At 37.5% G+C, this 21,167-nt stretch overlaps 1 protein-coding gene across 7 annotated transcripts in view; it reads right to left on the bottom strand.

The window, feature by feature from the left end:
- The window catches only part of CCSER1 (coiled-coil serine rich protein 1), a 424,423-nt gene that overhangs the window by 159,588 nt on the left and 243,668 nt on the right, over window positions 1-21,167 (bottom strand). For all 7 annotated transcript variants that reach the window (XM_065062407.1, XM_065062409.1, XM_065062410.1 and 4 more), the window contains one exon: window positions 5,487-5,564. In XM_065062407.1, coding sequence (XP_064918479.1) covers window positions 5,487-5,564 — 78 coding nt within the window. The remainder of the gene's footprint in view (window positions 1-5,486; window positions 5,565-21,167) is intronic.

Raw genomic sequence — 21,167 nt, 5'->3', positions numbered from 1 at the left:
CATGCTGAAAATATACCACTGCAATAACATGTTAGTAAGGCATATTCATAAGTACTGCACAGGAATAACAGTAAAAATAAGAAATGAGATGAAATGTCTAGATGGATATGCCCAAGGGACAAAGTAAACTTCGAGAACTCTAAGGAGAACACAGTGATGGAGCCAAAGCCAAAAAAAAAAGTGGGAAAAGCATTATTTTCAGAAAAAGAACTTGTAGGATGAATAAGTACTAATAACTACACACTCTCCTTCTTCCCTTTCTTCTCTACTCCACCCCAGGACATTTAAGCCAAAGTTAGTAATTCTGATCAGTATTTCTAGGTTTCTCACTTGGAAAGCAAGATAGCAACGGTATAGCTGCAGATACAAATCACACGAAGTTGGACAGAGAAATGTAGAATAAGTAGAAAGATAGAAAACTTAACAGGCAAGAAAAACATTGCCTAGTTATTGCAGAGTATATTACAGGAAAACAATATTGTCAAAGATACAGAGACTACAGTTTTATATTAAGTTCTGGTCTATGAAGAAACTCAGCTATGATACAGTGAAGCCACAATATTACTACAAATATTTAAACAACACACAAGCAATCGGAAGTCAATTTGCATTCCACAGACCAAAACTAAAGCTCATTCATACTAATTGAGCACCACTACGGAATGGAAATTTTACTGTTCTTCATTCCTAGAGAGAGCAAAATTAAATGCGTAATACCTGCTGATAATCAGATGTGGAATTAAAGCAGATCATTGGAAACCTGTATTTTCCATATGGCAAGTCTTGCTTTCTGTCCCAGAACCCGGTTACTTTAGAAGCTTGTTTACATGAAAACCTGTATCGCTTTTTGTATAGCGCCATAGACATTGGATTTCAAACAGCAAGTACTCGGGCGATTGATGGCGAGGCAACATGTTTGGGAAGGGCTGGGGGAGGCAATCATTAAAACCAAACTAGTTCCAGCATAATATTTCAGTATTAATGGCTTGGAAGTTCGACAGAATTTGTACAAGGACATCCTAAAACACAGAGATTTTTTAAAATACTATTTTGAAATTGTATACTAGGGAAATCAGACATAAGAAGAAGAGAAAATGATTGCCAGAGGAAGTTATGGGAATGGAATTAGCATGCCAAGAACAACTTGGATATCCAGTACGAACAGGTACACAGAAGTACAAGCAAAGCGAAGACTTTGATTTCTAAAGGGAGCTTCTAAAATGATTTTGCATTAGAGAAAGGTATATTATGCATGAGTTTGCATTATTTCACTGTGTATGTTAGAAAACAAACTCAGAAAATAAGAAATACATGGAGAAAAATAATCTAGTGGTAAAGATACAACAGCAGGTGGACATCAGTCTCCAAGGCGGGGGAGGCAGAAGCGTGATGTATTTTCTGGTTAAGGTGGCGAAATGCATCTCATTTCACACCAGCGAAGCATGCGACACTGTGGGCTTTACTCTCAGTGTGAAAGACAAACAACAAACAGAACAGAGGTTCTGAGATGGGAAACCTATCATATCAGCATGAGGCAAACACAGAGAACATGTTGTAGAAACCACACCAGATTTTAGGAATTTCTACTCTGCGTAGAACACAATGAAGAACAAATTCTTTTCATCCAAAGACTGATAAATATTGACAAAGTGGCGCTGATTAGAAATTCTTTTGGTGCCAGAAACAGAGAACTCTACCGTGATTGTTTAATTCTGCTTCTGAGACACATTTTAATGCAAACTCAGTAGCAATGGCCCATGCTGCAGAGCATTTATGGGATGCGCGGGTGATAATCTGCAGCACCTATTCAGCCAGCAGCCACTCAACATGATCTCGTAATCAGTCGCAAATGCTACTTGACTGTACCTGCTCATCTTCTGCTGTTTTAGTAACCTGATCGACATGGAAGAAATCATTCTTTGATCTCTCCATAAAATAAGGCTTTGCTACCAAAAGAAGGTCAAGGATTTTAAATTGGCATTGATTATTTTAGACACATTAATCATTTCTAAGTCTCCCACATCAACCTGTTGTGCACATGGTTCTTTTTGCAATACTCCCAACACGTTTTAAATGATTCTCAGTACACATATTGGAAAACAGTAAGTTTAGGACCATCATAGGGCAGATATCCCTTGACATTTTGTAGTAGCAAGCAATTAGCTTTCTAAGAAACCAAGATTACTTTCTAATGTCTTCCCTTGAATACACTTGGCAGCTGGCTTGATATTTTACTTTCCATTTAGTCCAGTAGCAAAGTGGTCATGTTAATCACTTCAGGAAAATGCAGCATTTTTCATGAGGGAAGACCTTTTTCCTCCTTATCAAAACTGATTATAAACTTTATGTTTTAATTCCATAATTAAGTTTCTTGTTGTTTTAAAACGGAACAGAGATTGAGCAGCGTGCTTTCCAGTTCACACAGTTCTTTATGAGAAACATTATCTTTGCCGCTAGAGACTTTAGCTTCTGCTTGCTTGCTAATACCATACTCTAAAGTAATTTCAGTTGAAAAATCTCAGTGTGCTGCCTGGGAGAAAACAGAAATCTATCCAAAGTATCATCCAACTATTTACAGGCATTGCAGAAGACGGCATCATCTAAACTTTGCTGATCATCTTGATAGCCAGAATCCAACTGCAATTGTGTTATAACATAAAACACAATATATAAGGTTCCATTCTGGTAAACTCTCAAATACTTACCCAAACCACTCGTCTAAGTCCAAGTCAGAACTTCCATTTTATTTTTAACAATGCATCTAAATGAACTCCAGTGCCAAAGAGCAGCCTCTCAACCAAAAACCAGAGCATTGCTTTATTTTGGGGGCTAACCTGTCCTAGGGTTTTTTCTAATGCAAACCAGACAACTATCAAGTTTATACAGTGAAACAAAATAATATGAAGCAATATAAACCAAACTATTCACAGATCACTAACTTAAGGATTTCTGAAATGCTACATTCCCAAGTGTATATCAATATTTGTACAACCTTGATGAAATGACGCTACACAAATTCCTGATGACACTTTTGTCTGACTATTGTTAGTTAGTAAGTTTGCATTAAGGAGAAATAGGTGACTTGTTTGTTAGTTTAGAATTACAGCAGCAAATCTGTAGTGATGACAGAATGAACCTAGATGTTCTGCTTACCTGTTAAACTAGATATCTGAAGTATTCAATGTATTATATTCTCGGAATGTGTGACTAATGGGATGAAAATATTTTGCATTCTCTGAAGTGGTCTGTGCTTTTCTATTTAACATAGTTTCACATTAGCACAGTATTCTTGTAGTTATACACTTACGCACATCCTGAATAAAATGATGTACAGATACTACTTGTCAGGGCTACAACTTGCTCTTTGAAGTCTCATATAAAAGCAAAGACTACAAGTGTAATTGGTTTCAAAAGAAACTCAGTTGAACCCATCATTACGTGTAAGAGCCTTCCTTTGAAGAAAAGCAGCACAATCTAATACAAAAATGACCCAAAGTTTAAATGATATTACTAAAAATGTTACACTATTTGCACACTCCTCTTCATTGAATTCCCTTCATGATGATCACAGTAAGCATGTCTTATTCCCATAGATTAGTTCAGCTTTCTCTGTCATCTGTTTTTTGTAAGGCAGTTCTCACAAGTACTTTGTACAAGATAAACATAGGTGGATATGTTGTTTGATACAAAAACATCCTATGCTTTCATTGCATCACTTTATGTAAGAAAATATACCATTGCAACCACAACATGAAAGAGGCTTTTTACCAGGGAAGGTTGGAAAATGTGTTCCACTAATGTTGAAGAGAATGCTGGTAAAGGAAATGATTTTTTAAAAATTGTTTTCATCATCTTTAATACTAAAACGTCAGCCAGAAAACTGCATCTGTTTGGGAGAGATGGTTCTAACCTTATTGCAAAATCTGCAGTCTTGTGTTGTACTGACAGAAAACCTCCCCCTGCCCCAAACTCCAAGGGAACATGGGCTGGAAAGAGGAAAACCAAGCAAGCCACGTTAACAGCACGGATCTCTGCAGCAGGAGATACCACGTATTGGACTGCAAAGAGAATAACTAAATGCATAAGCCACATCGGTTTAAAACAAACAAAAACTAACACAGAAAAACGCACACAAACCAACCCCACAAATTGTATTTTCATTCTTCTTCAACATCTAAGATGTAATAAAGTAGCTGTTAAAGATAATTAGTCCCAGAAGAAATGGATATAGCACCGAAACATGCAAAAATGTTTTCAAGTATTTTTGAAGAATACAGTATTTTCACCATTAATACATACACCTCACAGCTTCAGTAAATTCCACCAGGGGTCCTATTTGGCAACCCAGGAACAAGAAATCAGTGTGGATAGATACAATGAGTAAAGCACTGCCTCATTGGCCCTAAAAAAACCCACAACAAAAAACCCTCAACTCACAACCTACAAGTCTTGAGTAGTACATACAGAAATAATAACTACATTTTTGTCCAAAGTATTTCACTTGTAAAAAAAGGTTAGTACTCCTAGCTTGAACCAGCTCAAAAAACAGTCTGAAAATCACCCAAATGAAGTTTGCTTCAAGAACTTTTCAGATTAAAAAGTAACATTTTCATGTTTCTCTCTTCAGAAGATGATCCAAAGATTGTGGACAACAAAACATGGTGAAAAGAAGGTTTCAAAACCTGCTTTAATTCCACTGTTCTTTTTACAAAACTGAAGCAGTATCTTGATGTGCATCAACGCAAAACCGCAGTCTTATTCTGCGGAACAGTCTTTAGTAAGAAGCATCATTAGATTTTGCTCAAATCACAGTACAGAACTGTGCTAAACAGTCCACTTTGTGGCATTCTTAATCAAAGATTACTCAAGAAAGCTCATATAAAGAAGTTAATTTCTTACACTTATTTGACCAACATCCCCAGAGGTAAAATACTTTCATTTTAAAAAATTGAAAAAACAATATATTTCTACAGTTAAGAAGTCTTCCTTGACTATGTTCTTGCATAAGAATACATACCATCAACTTACCTCATGGCAGAAATTCTGACAGGTGCTCTTGAACAAACAAAACTTTAACATTACATGGCAAAATTGTATTTACTCCATTATAATGCAGAATTCAAATATTGCTTGGACAGCACATGGTGATGACAAACATAATGACCCAATTAAATTGTCAGTAAGTGCGTAAATGAATACTGAAAAAATTAGAATCCACTAATACATATCAACCACGTTCGCTTATGCTAATTCTCAGCTCTTTGTAAAGCATAAAATTAACAGGGCACTGGTATGTGGGTAAATTGTTGTAATTATCTTCTCATGTTTCAGAACATATTTGAGAATCATTTAAGAGCAAACGATGAGTGGTGTTGCAGCGAATCCCGCTAAATCAGAGCATGGACACAACAGCACAGGCGAACGGGCTGACAAAGTCTGAGCAACCACAGACACTACACAAAATACTGGTCGATGCAGGTACTTACATCGTGGCCAATGAGTTCTGTCTGCGTGGATTTATCCGCTTGGGAAGCCACAGCCTTCTGCAAGCACTGCGCCTTCTCCTGGAAAGACAACACAACACATCACAGGCCAGTCCTGGTTCTCCTCACCGGGCTCTGCAGCTACAAATATCCAGATCGGGTGAAAACTCACATGTGGACAGCAGTTTGGAAACGGGTCTAGTATGGTGCTGTTCTCACTGCAAGGTTCATTTCCTTACTGTTATTTCCTTCTATCATCTTTCTCATAGACAAACAGTGGGCTCAAAGTTGCCCACAAGAACGTCACCAAAGTGCGATGCAAAGCGACCTCCTTCGAGTTTGTCACCAAACAGCACCCTACTGGAAAAGTCTACTTACGCTTAGTAGTCATTCCACTTCATCTCACTTATGTTTCCCTAACTTGCACTACTTCATTTCTATAATTGCTGTTGCCAGTGTAAAGTAGCTGTTCCAAGAAGCATACCTTTTTTTATGAACTAATTTTAGTTATATTAAAGGTATTAGATATTGAAAACCACTATAAAATGTTCTTTCCAATATGAAAAACCACTTCTTAAAATGATAAGTTGATACTTTAAATATAATTTCATGCTGCATTGACTATACCAATATACAGAGTTTATAATGAACTAATGTGACAATATGTGAAGTTTAGATCTATGAAGTGTAGAATGCTATAAAAAGCAAGCTAAATGCAAAACTTCAGTGTAACTATTTCTGTGAAGTGTAGCAGATCTTCACACAAAAAGCACATTAGTCCTGCTTTACAACAATAAAAAGCATAAATCAACACTTTTTTTTTTTTAAACTATGTAATTAACTGTTTATTGGTAAATATTTGGCAACATTTGCTAGGTATTTTTAACACTGTCTGCTTCTGGCCATTAGGCTAATAGCAATGGGGAAGACTAACAAACTGCCAGGTGCCCTGTCCTTTCTTCTCAATTACAGCAAATCAACCAAAGATATTTACAAGCCAAGTAGCATACTTTAATGTTAATTCATAACAAATAAATAAGTTACCTGGACATTATTTTCCTACAGCAGCCTTCAAATGCTATCACACCATCACTTCTAGAAACACCCTGTACAGTATAAGCTGCTTCCTTAATGACCCACTTTCCTTTTGAGATATTTCATGGAGCCGTAGGTTAAGCAGTCCCATTGTCCTGCTTTCTGCCCTTTCATTATGTGTATCTGAGAGAAATCAGCTTCACCTTCCCTATAAGATATTAGGCAGTAAGAAGGTTGCAAATAGACCTTCCTTCTCCTCCTCCTTTTCAAGGTAAAGAAAACAGGTGCCTTTGCCTCCCTCTGTAATGTCAGACGCTCTGACCCCTGAGCATCGCAGAGTGGGCCAGTGAAAGGAATCTCTCTATAGACCAAGAAGGAACAAAACCATTTATTTTCGAGCTACTTTTAGATTTTTAAGATCAGACAAACAGAGCACTTCTGGGCGACTTTTAAAATAGAGCACAAATGAACATCTTTTCTTACCCTTCTGTGTGTTGTTATTCCCTCTTATTAAAATAAATAGCATTAAGAGTACACTTGCAAGGTGACAGGGATAGGAGTATGAAAAATTCTCATTCCCTGGGTTCATCCTAATTAGCAAAAAGGTAAGAGCTGTTGGCTATTTTTAAGTCAGACAACTCATAGCAACATCGCTAGCAACACTCATCACAAGCCCTCTCACACGTGTGTTGGAAGGAGAGAGATAGAAACGACATGGAAGGACGTTTTCTGCACTTGGTGTTGCTTAAATTACTGCGGTTACTAACTGGAGTATTTCAGCAGCCCTAGTGAAAAGCATTAGGCCATGACTAATAAAGCTATTCCTTCACATGGGAATAAGTTCACACATAGCTAATATCTCAAACTGCCTCTAGTACAAGAGTGTCATTATTTATATACTTATTTCATTACTACTTTTGTAACCAGTCACTGAGAGGTGCTGAAATCGGAAGATAACTGGAAGATACCTTTTTATCCATAGGTTTGGACTGTGACCATTCCCTTACCCTATTTCCTGTCAGTGACAGCACGGTGACGACTCGTGGCGCTTTAATTGCAAATTACAAGAAGAAAATGGTCACACTAAATGATACAGCAAACCTTATCATTCCAGCTGTTTTGGAGGAACTAGAAGTCTCTTGGCCGCTACAGCTTTGGCCTTAGTCACTAAGCAATCTATTTTGTCTAGTTGACAACATATTAAAGATACAAATCTGTTCGGATTTCTCCCTGCATACAATTGTCAGCATACAATTGTCAGCATCAGCACTGCAGTCGTATTTACAACATACATGCGATTATTTCCCTTGCTTCAGGCATTTACCCCACTGTGAATAGCAACTTACGTTTGCCACAGAATGTAAGGAGAAAAGCTTTTTTTTCAAAAGGTTTATAAAAATGCAAAGCCTTTTAATTCTGATGTGCTTTGGGATTAAACTTAACAGCGGCAGTTAGGCAGCAAGAGCAAAGGGATAATAAGCAGCACAAAAACCTGCTCTCTGACATCTATCCTAATTTGCAGGCTACAATAAGCTCCAGAATTGACTATACGGCAGTCACTTCAACAGAAATTGAATCCCTATTGGTTTGAGTCTCAATTTGGGGGAAAAACACACCATATATAGTGTAGTTCTAGTGATCAGCTGTGGTACAGCTGAATCACATCACACTTGCAAACGCTTTGTGAAGCGCTGAAAAAGCTCTGGAGCACAGGCTAAGAAAGCACCTACAGCACGGGCCAACATTGGACAGGTGAAATACTAACAACTAGGGTGCAAAAAGGCCATCCCAAGTTCCGAGGCATTACTCTGGAGTCACAGCAGCAATGGGAGCGATCGTCCCCAAAAACAGCCCATCGTTCACGAAAAAAAAAGGGACAGTTTGGTGGGAATGCACTGTAATATGCACAAACAGAAGTTTTGGTGAGGGTTCCCGTTCTGTCAAATCACTGGAAATGACAAAGACCAAAACAACATGGAGTTTCAATGGATGTTTCATAGCTTTCACATCGGACTCTTATACAAAGTGTAAGTTGTTCTGTAAAACACAAATGCAAAGCCCTATGCATATGCTAAGTATAGTATCTGGAATGAAGGACTATGTCCCTCCTGCTTTGATTTCTATCAAAACACAGTATTATCCAGGCGTTAATCAAGAATGAGGTTTTACCTCATTTAAATTGTGCCTGTTCTAAGGTTACTGGCTGAAAATGGAGATTTGACATGTCAAGTCTATTTAAATTTCTTATAAGCCACACAAGCCCAGTGGTCAGAGTTTTTATAAACAACTGCACGTTAGAAAATTACTGTCCTACACCTTAAACAAGGATATAAACATATTTATTTCAAGTATTTGTCTCGTGAGAGTAGCACACTACCCTTCTCATAGCACAGAGAGAATTAACTCCTATAAGAACCCAGATTAGGCCAAAATGGATTAGACAGATGATTCCTGCACTTGTACTTTCATTCAGACACAGCACCACCACATGGATTTTGGTGGAGTGCTCACGATTCAGCTGGCAGTTGTGCTCACACACAACACAAAACGAACACGAAAACAAATGCAAACCTGGCAACTTCAGCAAACAAATGCAGCACCCAGTTTATATCCCTGGGTTTTTTCTTCCTTTATCCCCTTTTCGAGCAACCACATTTATCACTTTCATGGCACACATGATTTTCTTCCATTTTTTTGGTAACCACCAGTATTCACTGAAGGAAACTCTATTTAAACAAACACAATACTTTACGAAAATCCCACAGCAATAACTTACAGATGATTCTGCAACACATTTACTATAACATTTTACCTATGGAAGTTGATAAAATAACTTTCAAAATTACAGATACTGGTTAACATTGTTATGTTTTCCTCCCCTGTCATGTGAAATGATGCTGTTACACACTTAGTCCTTCAGGCCTCTAAGTGGAGACATTTAAGTGCACTCCCTGTCAAATGTTCCTGTTGCTCCGCAGTTTCTTTTCCCTCCGAGCACGCAGAGGCTTGGGTGGGATGTGATTAATGTCAGCGCCAGCCACTTTGCACAGAGATTTAATGGCACGTGCATTAGGCAGAGCCCGGGAACCATTAACTCAGCACATTTCAAATTGCAACTGATGTTTATTGAAGGCTTCTGGTATTAATTAAACCTCACACAGCTAAGTGTTTACGATAATTTTACGGATTGCTGTCCCGAGGAATGAGATCCACATTAGTGGCATTGGAAGTGTATACTACAAAGGGTCATTTTCAAGTCATCCCAACAACAACTGCACGGGGCAGATTTTGATAACTTGTTGGTCAAATGAATAGAAAAAATAAGCATATAAAGCAAATAATTGCTGCCACCACAGAAATCAACATAAACATGCACCAATCTTGGTGATAAATAAGTCTGCAGTTTTATTTGCTGATATCAACGCGTCATCCCGGTATCACTGTAAACATACCCAGCAATACTGACAACAACCCACAGCTGCCATTCTTGGAGTTTTTCCCTCCGTGACATCATGCCAATTATTCCACAAGATATTTGTACATTCTGGCAAGCGTTTTGGATAGAACCACCAACTTGGGCTTCGCGCTGCCAGGCCAGAACAATTGTGACTTGCTCTTGTTCTGTGCTCACATGGAGCCCATCAAGTGCGCAGATTCACACGCAGTTGTGCTGTGTATCCACCTGTTCCTCCATAATAATTTATTACTAACAAGTCATTATACTAACCAGTCCAAGCAACAGAGCTGTATTGCTCATGAAAAAGCTCCAGCCGCTACACCAGGCTCTCAGATGCACCACAAAGTCTTTTTTCAAGCAATTATTTGCTTAAGCAATGCCCCAAAGGCACTTTTACCCTTTGTGAACCTGCCCTCCAGGGAAGCCAAAGCATGGGGTTTGCCATTAATTGACACCTCAGATACCTTTTTACTCTGAACTGAGGTTCATCACTCATGCCGCCCTCCACTCTTACTCACTTACCTCAGTTGACATACCAAAATATAACGCATGGTGCATCATACTTAATTCCATAAAACAAAACCAACATGCTTTACTATGCATTATCATGATATTCCAAATACTTTTGCACACCTGAGGCTCACAAGTAATATTTGGCAGCTTTGTATTGCTTTGCCAAAGCAGAATTGTTCTGATCAGGCAATACAATTTGCTTTCACTTTTACAAAACCAAAGCAATGCAAAGCAGCCTTTGTATTTTTGATGATACTTGGCTGCCTACGACACAGGAGCATTCCAGCTAAGGATGGGAGAGAAGCACACCAATCTCCTTTTCTTTCAATCATTCTTTAATTGATTCAGAAACTTTCTCCATGATGGGAGTTTGACTTCAGGAAATCTTGGGACTTAGGAATTCTACAGCAAATCACCGAGATGCTGGAACTTAGTCGAGCATTTATAGCATTGACGTGTTGATTTCAATTGAAAAGGAAAATGTGTAGCCAAATACTTCCATCGCTGTATAAAAGCTGTAGTTTTCCAAGCACCCGCAAAAGCTTCTAACAATTCTGACACTATGCAAGGAAAGCGACCGTTACACTCCAGTTTTTGGTATGATGCACGTGCACAAAGAAACTATAGCAAAAAGAAGCTGAAATAATTTTTTTTCTTGCTGTTTTTGGAAGCTTCGCATGATTTTCAGGAAAGAGCACTGAAAACAGATCTCTCCTTTTTTCTCACTTCTAAAAGCACCATTTCTTGCCATTGAAGGAAGCGGTAACTAGACCTCTATTTCCCATTGTCATGTAGCATAAGCAAAACACACTGCTATGGTCCCAAGATTAACGCTATAATGGAACCAAACAGATGACTTACCATCATGATCATAAGCAGAGGTCACATAAAAGTGTTTGATATATTGATATATGCATAACAACATAAGAATTACATTACACAAGTCTAAAGAGACAATCCCGACAGTATCTTACAGAGTTTTTCAGAGAAAGGAGGAATAAATTCTCATTTTGTCTCAGAAAAGCGAAAAAGAGATAAAGGTGAACCTATGGCACTTGAGAAACTTTAATAGCCAGTTTCTACCATAACGTAAATTCAACGTACCAAATGAACTCTCTTTATTCGCTCATAATCAGCCCGATTGTACACTACTGGTGATCACATTGTTTTGCTAGAATTTTAACAAGTGTTTGCTGCTGCTCCAGTGCTGTCTCAGCTCCTGATGTGTCCCCACCACCAAAAAAGGATTTGTTTGGAACGTTGCTTTTAGATAAGCCGGCGTTGCCTAGGAAGGTGTCTCATTTCTCAACACATTCTACACGCTACATTATCTTGTAAAGATGCAGAAGGGAGCTGAATCCTGTCTGAGACAGCGTCTGCTTTCCTATCACAATGTGCGCACAAGTCAAAGTCAAGAAAGACAGTGACTGCTTTCTGAAGTGCAAAACTGCACCCAACCCGTGAAAGATCTAATTGTTTTTGGCAGCCTAAGTGTCTGATTCTACCACAGGGACTCTGGTAGACATTACAAACAGATGAATCTTCCTCATTTGTGTTCTTCTGAGTGGATTTAATTTCTATTCTAGTCTTAGCTTGTTCTCTGAAGGCACTACAGGGATCTTGTGTGGCACCTGATCCTATAACATATATTCAGCTCAGCTCCATTCATATGCAACGGGGAAAACCACCAACAAAACAAACCAAACAACACATACCCACAAAAAAACCCAGACACATGCACAAAAACAAGCAACCAACACCAAAAAAACCCAAACCAACCACAATTGCCAATACAACTTCTTTATGATCAGGATAGTTAAGAACAGGATGCAAACACTACAAAGCTGAACTTCAGACACAAAATTCTCTGTTCTATTCAGTTGAGTTCATCTTGTGTCTTTTCACTCGTATTTTCTCCTGGTAGACCTCTTCCTTCCCTACTTGTACCTTTTTCTGATCCTCTCCGTCCCTGCTACAGGATGACTAACAACCTTTGTTCTTTCTCTGCCAGTGAGACGTTTTGCTCTTCCCTTTAGACTTCAGCTCCTGACACGTGTAACCCTGAAATCCAAGGTCTCTCCTCATTACAACTCCAGGGGCAGTCACAGCAATTGTTGCTCAAGTGCCAGGGCTGGCACTCTCTTCAGAGTTCTTAGTAAAGGTGTCACAGGGAAGACAAAAATGGGATTCAATTCACTAGAAAAGTTGGCTTTGAACTGACACTTTTATGGCTTAAGAACATTGTGATGCAAGAAAATACAAACACATAGTGTATTCTCTTTGCCTTTTTTTTTTAATCACAGCAAAGGGAGCATCCGTTTTCTCCATCACAAAATAATTTGCTTTATATTATGTCCTAAATGTGCATCTAAACTTTTCAGTCAAGGTCAGTAATCCTTGAGAGATGGAGTCCTCTGCAAGTCATGTCCTGGGAGCCAGTTGGTGTTGATTCCTAGAAACTTAACACATCATGGCAAGAACAAAAAATACAGGTCTATGCTGTTTGCTGACCCTGCACGGTGCAGAGCCCACAGGACACAAAAAGACTGTTTATTATAATATTTTTCTCAATGCACACATATATATGTGCATTTACATAGGTGAAAAAGATCATCCCGGTGATGGTGGCTGGCGGGTGCTGTCTTCCACTGATGGAAGCCATGCACCATTATACCTTGCTATATTCTTGATATCATTTAAAGAGGAAAAAACCCACTCCTGAAGTTGTAGCTCAAATCGCTTTTACCTGCAAAGACACCATTACACGATCTAGTTGCATAAGAATTATGAGATGACCTCGGCTTTCAACAGTTTTGCAACCTTCTCAACATGATGCAAAGTTTGCTGTCCCTAACTAGCAGGAGATGTGCTCTGCAGCCCCAGTGCCCCTGGGCAAATATCTCAATGTAACATCAATATTACAACAGCCTCGAACACTTAAGTTACACCCAGATAAGTGTAAGTATCTCTTTTGCACTCTTGGAAAAGTCTAAAGATTTTCAATTGAATTAACCACACACTTTTAGTGATTCATGTTCAGAAATAAATAATAAAATGCTCCAAATTGCTTTGGTTTTTATGCTACCATGGCAGGGAAATCTTTAAATTGGACATAATGAGAGAGCCAAGCTCAAAAGGGAGAGAAGGCCTCGTACTGTACCGTACTGCTCTCATGCACCCTTTTCTCTTCAAGTTTTATTCATTTTGCAGTTCAGAAAGGTAGGCACCAGAAATTCAATGTTCTATACCAATGATTTTCTACCAAACTGCCTTGCAGTACAGGTCACATAGTTCGCATACTCCCTTCTGTCATGTCTGCTCTCGGGATTCGACTGACTGCTTTACACAGATGGTTTCTTTATCCATCTCTGCATTCCTGTTCCCTGCAGTTACTGAGCGGTGGTATAAGGATGCCACTCTGCAAAGAACAATAATTCTGATTTCCCCAAATGTACCGTGTTGCTACAATCTGCCAGGTTAGCATATTCAGCTTATCGCTTCTTTCCTTGTCCAAGAAAAGAAGCTGCAAAATCACATGTACCCTTTACACTCCTTTTGCAATTGCAAACTACAACCACAACATCATGTCTTAGTCACAAACACAAATGACAAAGTGCTCCACTGCAACATCCAATTAAAACCATTTGTGGAAAATCCTGGAGAAAAACATTAACATCTTCCCACATGCTTGAAAAAAAACAAGATGAAAAAGCCGATCAGCCTCCAAAACTTGGCTGTGTGATAAATTCATGCCCTTAAACCAAAAGAGACGAGAAAGGGGAGTTAAGTACTTTACTTTCTATAGCATCAGATTAAAATAACATTTACATACTCACAGCACAACATACTGTCACCAACTGAATTAAGTTTTCAAAAGCCAATGAGCAACAATTGTTGCTGTCAACCTGTCAAGCAAAAGCAAATTAAATGAAGAAGTAAAGCACTAGCACAGAAGTGAAAAAAATAAACACGAATACAAGGAATCAAACCACAGGAAATGAAGGATATTTAAAAAAATATTATGAAAACCATATCCTAGAGATTGGAGAGCAGGTGCTTTGTGAAAAAAAGCTAATCCAGTGAACACAGACTGTTTATTTTTATTTACATAAATATTTAACAGCTGTTATTACAGGTATATAACTCTTCTTTTATAGACTGAAGTAAATCCAATAAATAAGCTAACGAACATACCTTTTCTTTCTTATTAACACAGTAACTTTCAATTAAATTCTCCATTATTAAAATGGTGGAAAGAAACAGGATGAAAATGCTTTAACGCAGCGTTGCCTTAGGTCATTAATTCACATTATGGCAACAAGTCTTGAATCTACAAAGGGTAAAGCCAATTAAGGTTGATATAAACACTGAATTGGCACCACATTTGAACTTGGGCACCACATTGTGAAACCAAATATTATCAACCAAAATCGCTATATCACCACTGGGGTTTCAGGTGTAAAACAGGAAAAACCCTATTCTGAATTTCAAATAGGCGTCAAAGTACTTTAAGGACCATTTTCCTAATACCACATTGGTATTGAAGTCAAAAAGAGAAACTTGCAAGTACTTGCAATTTAAAAAATAGAGGCTTTACTTTACAGTCAGAGGGATTCAGTGTCTCAATAATTATTCCTGTTATGCTTTATTACACTGTGTTAATCATCTAAACACATGATTTTAATGTTTTCTTAAGTTCCACATAAGACGTATCTGGGGGAAAAGAAAAATCATACTTGGTTTTGCAAGAGCAAAGAAATAGGCAAGAAGAAAAAAGTGTATAAGGAGTGAAGAAAAAAGCTGGTTTAATGTTACAAGAAAAAACGTTTTAACAAATGGTGAAAATAAGTTATCTGGAAATTCAGGGAACCATGGAAGACTGTAATGGAGGAGATCCAGCCATTGCTTGTTAACCAAAAACGTAAAGGTATTCCACATCAATGCCAAACAGCAGAAAACCTATCAGCAACAGCACTTTCATGGGCTTTGTTTTGTAATAAAAGAGTTGCTGTACGAACAGATTTCTCGTTCAACTAAGAAACCCCTGAAATGTGGGCAAGACGGCAGCCATACTGACTCCTGTTCTTAAAAAGCAATACACTTTAATGGGACACATGGATTAGAAATGAAGTTTATGATTGACATTAAATACACACTTCTATATAAACATGTATGAAAGAACCCAGAAGACAGTCTGTATTTAATTTCCTTCTGAAAATTTGAGACGGCTAAACTGTTTTGGTCTTCCTTATTATAGTGTAGTATCTTTAAGTGAAACTGATTGAACATCCTTTGCGAATCTGTTCTACTCTGTCAAATTCTATTCCACTAAATTCCACAGAACACATTAAAAATATCCAAATAAAGGGAATTTGCAAATCAGAAGGCACCATGTGCATTGACCTTCGCTCTTCTTTTGAATTTGCAGTATGGTTCATTTTAGTCAAGCTGTTGAAACATTTGTGCTATAATGGATTAAATTAAGGCAACCAGCTGTGATGTTTAATTTAAGCTAAAAGTTTATGATCTACGACTACACAATACCTTAGGGAATAACTGATATTTCATGTTATTGAACTAAATGCAGTTGCAAAACGCTTACAATCTACCCCACATTTTACTCTGAGCTCATTGTCATTTAAGCTTTGGGTCTGTAAAGAGCGCAAGCATTCAGTCAAACCTGGATATTATAAAGAACAAACGAACAACCAGCCCCAGCCTTTGCTGAATACACAGATTTCAAGCCTTCTGCTCTAATGTGTTGTTAAATTACTCTTATATTTTATCCTTCCTTATGTGCAATGGAGTTTCTCCATTTGTGAGAAAGTGAGAATTGCAATAAGTCATTAGCTATTCTGTCATAATGTGCCTTTTTTAGCAGATATTTCATCCAAACAGATACGGCACATAGAGTTGAATAAATGGAACAACAACAACAACAAAAAACCCCAGGTATTTTCCAGCTATGAAGCACTCTTGAAAGAAAAACCCCTCCAACTACCGTTAAACAATTGTACTGCTCTTGACAATGGCAATGAATAAAAGGAGAAAGAAATGGCACTTTATGAACGATTAAGTAACAATTATCTTTTGGAATGTCTTGAGAGATTAATAAAGAAGAGAAAAACTAAGGTGTGGCTATATATCAGATGAAAAAGTTGTGAAAACTAATGTAACGGAAGCTGAAACTTCGGGTTTCCCATGTAGAAATGAACCGAGGCAGCCAGAATATTGACATATGGCCCAACATCACGCCTGGTAACTAGGTCACTACTTTACGTGTCTGTGCTTGGCTATTCTTTTAAAAGGTTTAAGATATAGATGTGATGGTTTAGAAATGAAAGATCTATAAGATACATGTTCCTACTAGAAATTGGTAATTTATAACAATAATTATAAATTATATAATTATAATAATTATATAATAATTATTGATAATTCTGACAGTAACAATGTGCCCCCAGTGAACTGGAAAGCCGCAAGTATTACATATTACTGCAAGAACATTGAGAAAATCTCCACCTTTAACGTGCAGAAACTCCCAGGAATTTTAAATACATACTAATAAAACAGATCCCCACTTTTATTTCTCTAAATTCATATTAATGAATTTAGCAAAGAATCTGCTACTTTCCACTACATGCTGTTTGATACCACTCTGGAATTAATTGCTGCATTAACATTTGAAAACTGGAGGTTACCTGGTACAACATAAATGTCTGTTTTCCAAACAATATTTCAAAATCTGTCCTATTGAGTCTTGAAAAAAAACCAAAACCCACAAAACCTCAAACCAAACAAATCCAACCCCAGCCTAAGATGGCTTATAACGTTCTAAACAATTGCTCAAATCATTTTTGAAGTGCAAACTTGGTGCTGAATACTTGGCTTGATCCTTCAGAACATGATTATGAAGTCACAACTCATATACAAGTTTTTGCAAACTATATGCCATCTGTACAACCTCAAACAAGCACTGTAATTCCACAGTGAGAACAAGAGCTGTGAGAAAACAAAGTGCTTTGTGGATTCAAGAAGTTGGAAGGCACAGCTTTAACACCTACAACATTTCCAACTGACGGCAGTCTTTCATTCGAGCAGACACCAGTTACAACCCGAGAGGGACAACAACAACCCAACAAACTACAAAATAAAGACCTACAATAATTCTACTAAACCACAAAATACTTGACAGCCAATTCCTCTTTTGTTTGCCTGCCAAATACTCAAGTTAGAGTTTTATGTTACTCTGGCAACAGTGAATTAGATCAAGTGCTTGTAAAAATAGGCTTAAAAAAACCCACAACACATAAGCAGAAAATGAATCTGTATTTTTCTATTTTCAAAATAAGAAACAAAAATCCCCGAGTTGAAACATTCTGTTTTAAAATGCTATTTGTTATGCTTAACAAACACCTAGAATACGTTATTCATGAGTGCTCTTGTTCTGCTTTTACCAGTTAAGGAGCAGCACTTCAATCTCAGCATCACTTTCCTTAGTGGCCACGTAAATACCCGCACAAAGTACTCAAAGAACAAAGCCAAGTCCTTTCCCTAAGAACCAGCTGTGCCAGAATTCCTGGAGACACCAGCATCTTGAAAATCCAACTGGGGCTTTGTCCATACATGACCATGAATGACTTGAGACTGCTCTAGCTTCCCAGATTTTCCTGTTTTCTCCCAGAGATACCCGAACAAAACCAATTTGCTTTTCTTTTCAAGGTAAATGTAAGTATAGTTACCTGCATGCTGAGAATTTATTTTATGCCATACTGGGACTCCAGATGCACAAGACTGTTGCACATAGAGCTCAACGCCTGTTAATATGGCTAGAAAGTGTTGTTTTAATTAGTGACTTCTCATCCATCAGTGTATCTACTCAGATGTTTTGCTCTTTTTTTTTTTGATCAATACAATTGAGTTCCTACATATATTACCTTTTTTTTAGCAAAGTAAAAAAGCGGGTGTTTAGTATTGATCATATGCCACTTGCATTCCATTTTAGAGCTGACTTAATCTTTCCCCATCCTACACTGAGGACAAATATTGGTGGAACTTGAAGGGATAAGCATTTGAAAACATAAAACTATCTCACTCATGTATGTGCACGTAGCATGTAATTTTGAAGTGCTGCTTACAAATGGTGGACTTTGAGAAGTATCGCTTCAATTTGCATTTTGCAGACAAAATTATAGCACATGAATGTATTTTCTGCCAGAAGCAACTGAGAACCTGCCAATATTAATATATTTATGTTTGAAAGACTGGACAATGCTATGGAAGAAACAGTACGCTATACCTGCAAAAGTAGTATGGTAATTTATTTTCTGTTTTGTCTTGTGGAACAAAACTACGCAAGAAAGATTTCCACAAAAAAGTGACCTGTAATATTTTACGGAAGTATTATCTATCAAAAATAATTAGGTAAAAAGGTAAAACAGAAATTTTTTGTAATGATAACTAATACGTATCAACAGTCAAAGATTTTAAGGTAAATCCATATGAAAAACATTTTCTCACCATGGACTATATTACAATCCAAAATTACTAAGGTACAATCTGAAAGTACCAAAATTATTTATATCATAATACAAACTCTTTGTAAAACACATTAGCACTGCATTCAACAACTCATATTCTACGCATTGAAATTTTTCCCACAAATCTCAAAAGGTAGTGATTCCTAATAACTATCACGGAAAACTGGCCAACAGGCTTTTGAAACAGACACACATGCATGGATTTACAGCTTTGGAACTGTATCCTGCAGATTAAATTCCTGTGAGGAAAATCCCCTTTGGTCCTCAAGTTTGCGCACAACACCAAGTGCCAAAGGACTTCAGTAAAACACCCCCAGGAGTAATGAAAATATTCCACATTCTCCATTTCTAAACAAAAGCTTTGCTTGTCATTGGACTTTTTCTGTTAAGAGATTAATAAATTACCTTTTAATGACAAGGGAAACTACTTGTTTGGTGGGTATGGAGCACATTCTTTGGAAAAAAGCATTGTCTCCACAGGAAGTTTCTTTTTAGTGGTTGAAAAGCCCTTCTAGACATCAAGTCATTCATTGCAAACCACCTAAGTGGCCCATCAAACATAATAGCACATGGTCCAACACAGAAAACACCTATTCTTCATAAGAAAAAGGATTCCTAAGTATAATAGATATTTGCAAGCCTAATTTAAATGCACAGCCTAATCAGCCTATGAGATACATATCACAGTGAATTGCTAATACCGATGTGCATATTTTATTCTCATCTACAGATCTGAAGGAAGATTAAAAATTTATTAGGAGAACATATGAATACTTATGAGACATGTTAGTACATATCATTACCCGTGGAGTCAATGTTAATTTCTTAATTCCAGATTAATGGAAGCAAGAAAATGGAAAGTGACAGAAATTAGTCATGCTGCATATTGATGAAATTGGGGTAGGAATAGAAAGCAATATTGAAAATATTTGCATATGTATGTAAATAAACAAATATCCACATCTAGGTTAACAATATATTAGACAGAAGGATCCAAAATAAAGGAACTAGTTGTTTTTTTTTTTTTTTTTATGCAGCCTATAAAATATTAATACCTCAGCAATATTTTCGTAAATGCATTTTGTTCATATTTCTTTCTGTTATACTCAAAATACAGAAATCACCTTCAGTCAGTATAAGTTCTTTTGTAATTTATTTCGGTAGCCAGAGTTCATCTTTGCTCTCCTCTGCTTGGCTCCTATCAAGACCACGGGGTTAAATGAAACCACTGAACAAGAAGAAGACATCTCAGTACCCAGTGACCTTCCTAACACTGTCTCTCTACAGACTGGAAGGCAGCGGAAACCTGGAATGGAATTCAATGAAATGGAAGGGAGTGCAACAAAACCGGCAGCTGAAATTGTACTGTGCAACCAGACACTCTGAAGCCAGAAAACCACACATCATACTCATCCTATTGATTCAGATAACACCTGCAATGGAAACTGTCCATATGCCTGTGCACACATGAAACAGAGAGAATGTGGGAACAATCTCTAAACACTTCTCAAGAATATGTTTGGAAACAAGCCTAAAAAAATAAAAATATAAAAAGAACCACACACCACAAAACACAGACACACAAACACCAAACAAAACCAAAGAACACACAACCGACAAGTACAAAAAACCCCAACCAACAAATAAAACCCACACATTCACCTAAGACAACATGGGAGACCTCAACAAAGAGACTATTTCTTCAGTATCCATAGTATTAAACAAACACCATAATTTGAAGACTTGTCCTAACCAGAGGAACATCTTGAGATAAGACAATTTGGCTGAATCTGAATTTCAGATGAAAGATTGGACACCTATAAATGTCCATGTGGTACTGATATAAAATGTAATAGTGTCTCCATATATCTACATGTGGGAGGACAGAACTTATTACTCTCTAGAAATTTGATGTTTGTATTACCCAGACTGACGGCAGAACTTCATATTACAGTTAACCTACAGGAGCAATGCTTACCTAGGTCTACTCTCCTCCATATCAGCTGAACCAACTGATGAGAGTTGCCATAATTTTAGAAAGAAGTGACGGTTCTTATACCCTTGTATTTTTATGACCTTATGGAGAAAGCTGCAAGCATTAAAATGGAGCACGCAATATAGCTTACAGTGAAATAAGAG

Source organism: Columba livia, chromosome 4, assembly GCF_036013475.1.
Source record: "Columba livia isolate bColLiv1 breed racing homer chromosome 4, bColLiv1.pat.W.v2, whole genome shotgun sequence".
Taxonomy (NCBI): domain Eukaryota; kingdom Metazoa; phylum Chordata; class Aves; order Columbiformes; family Columbidae; genus Columba; species Columba livia.
Note: the sequence above shows the minus strand (reverse complement) of the source record. Positions and strands in the feature narration are given on the sequence as shown.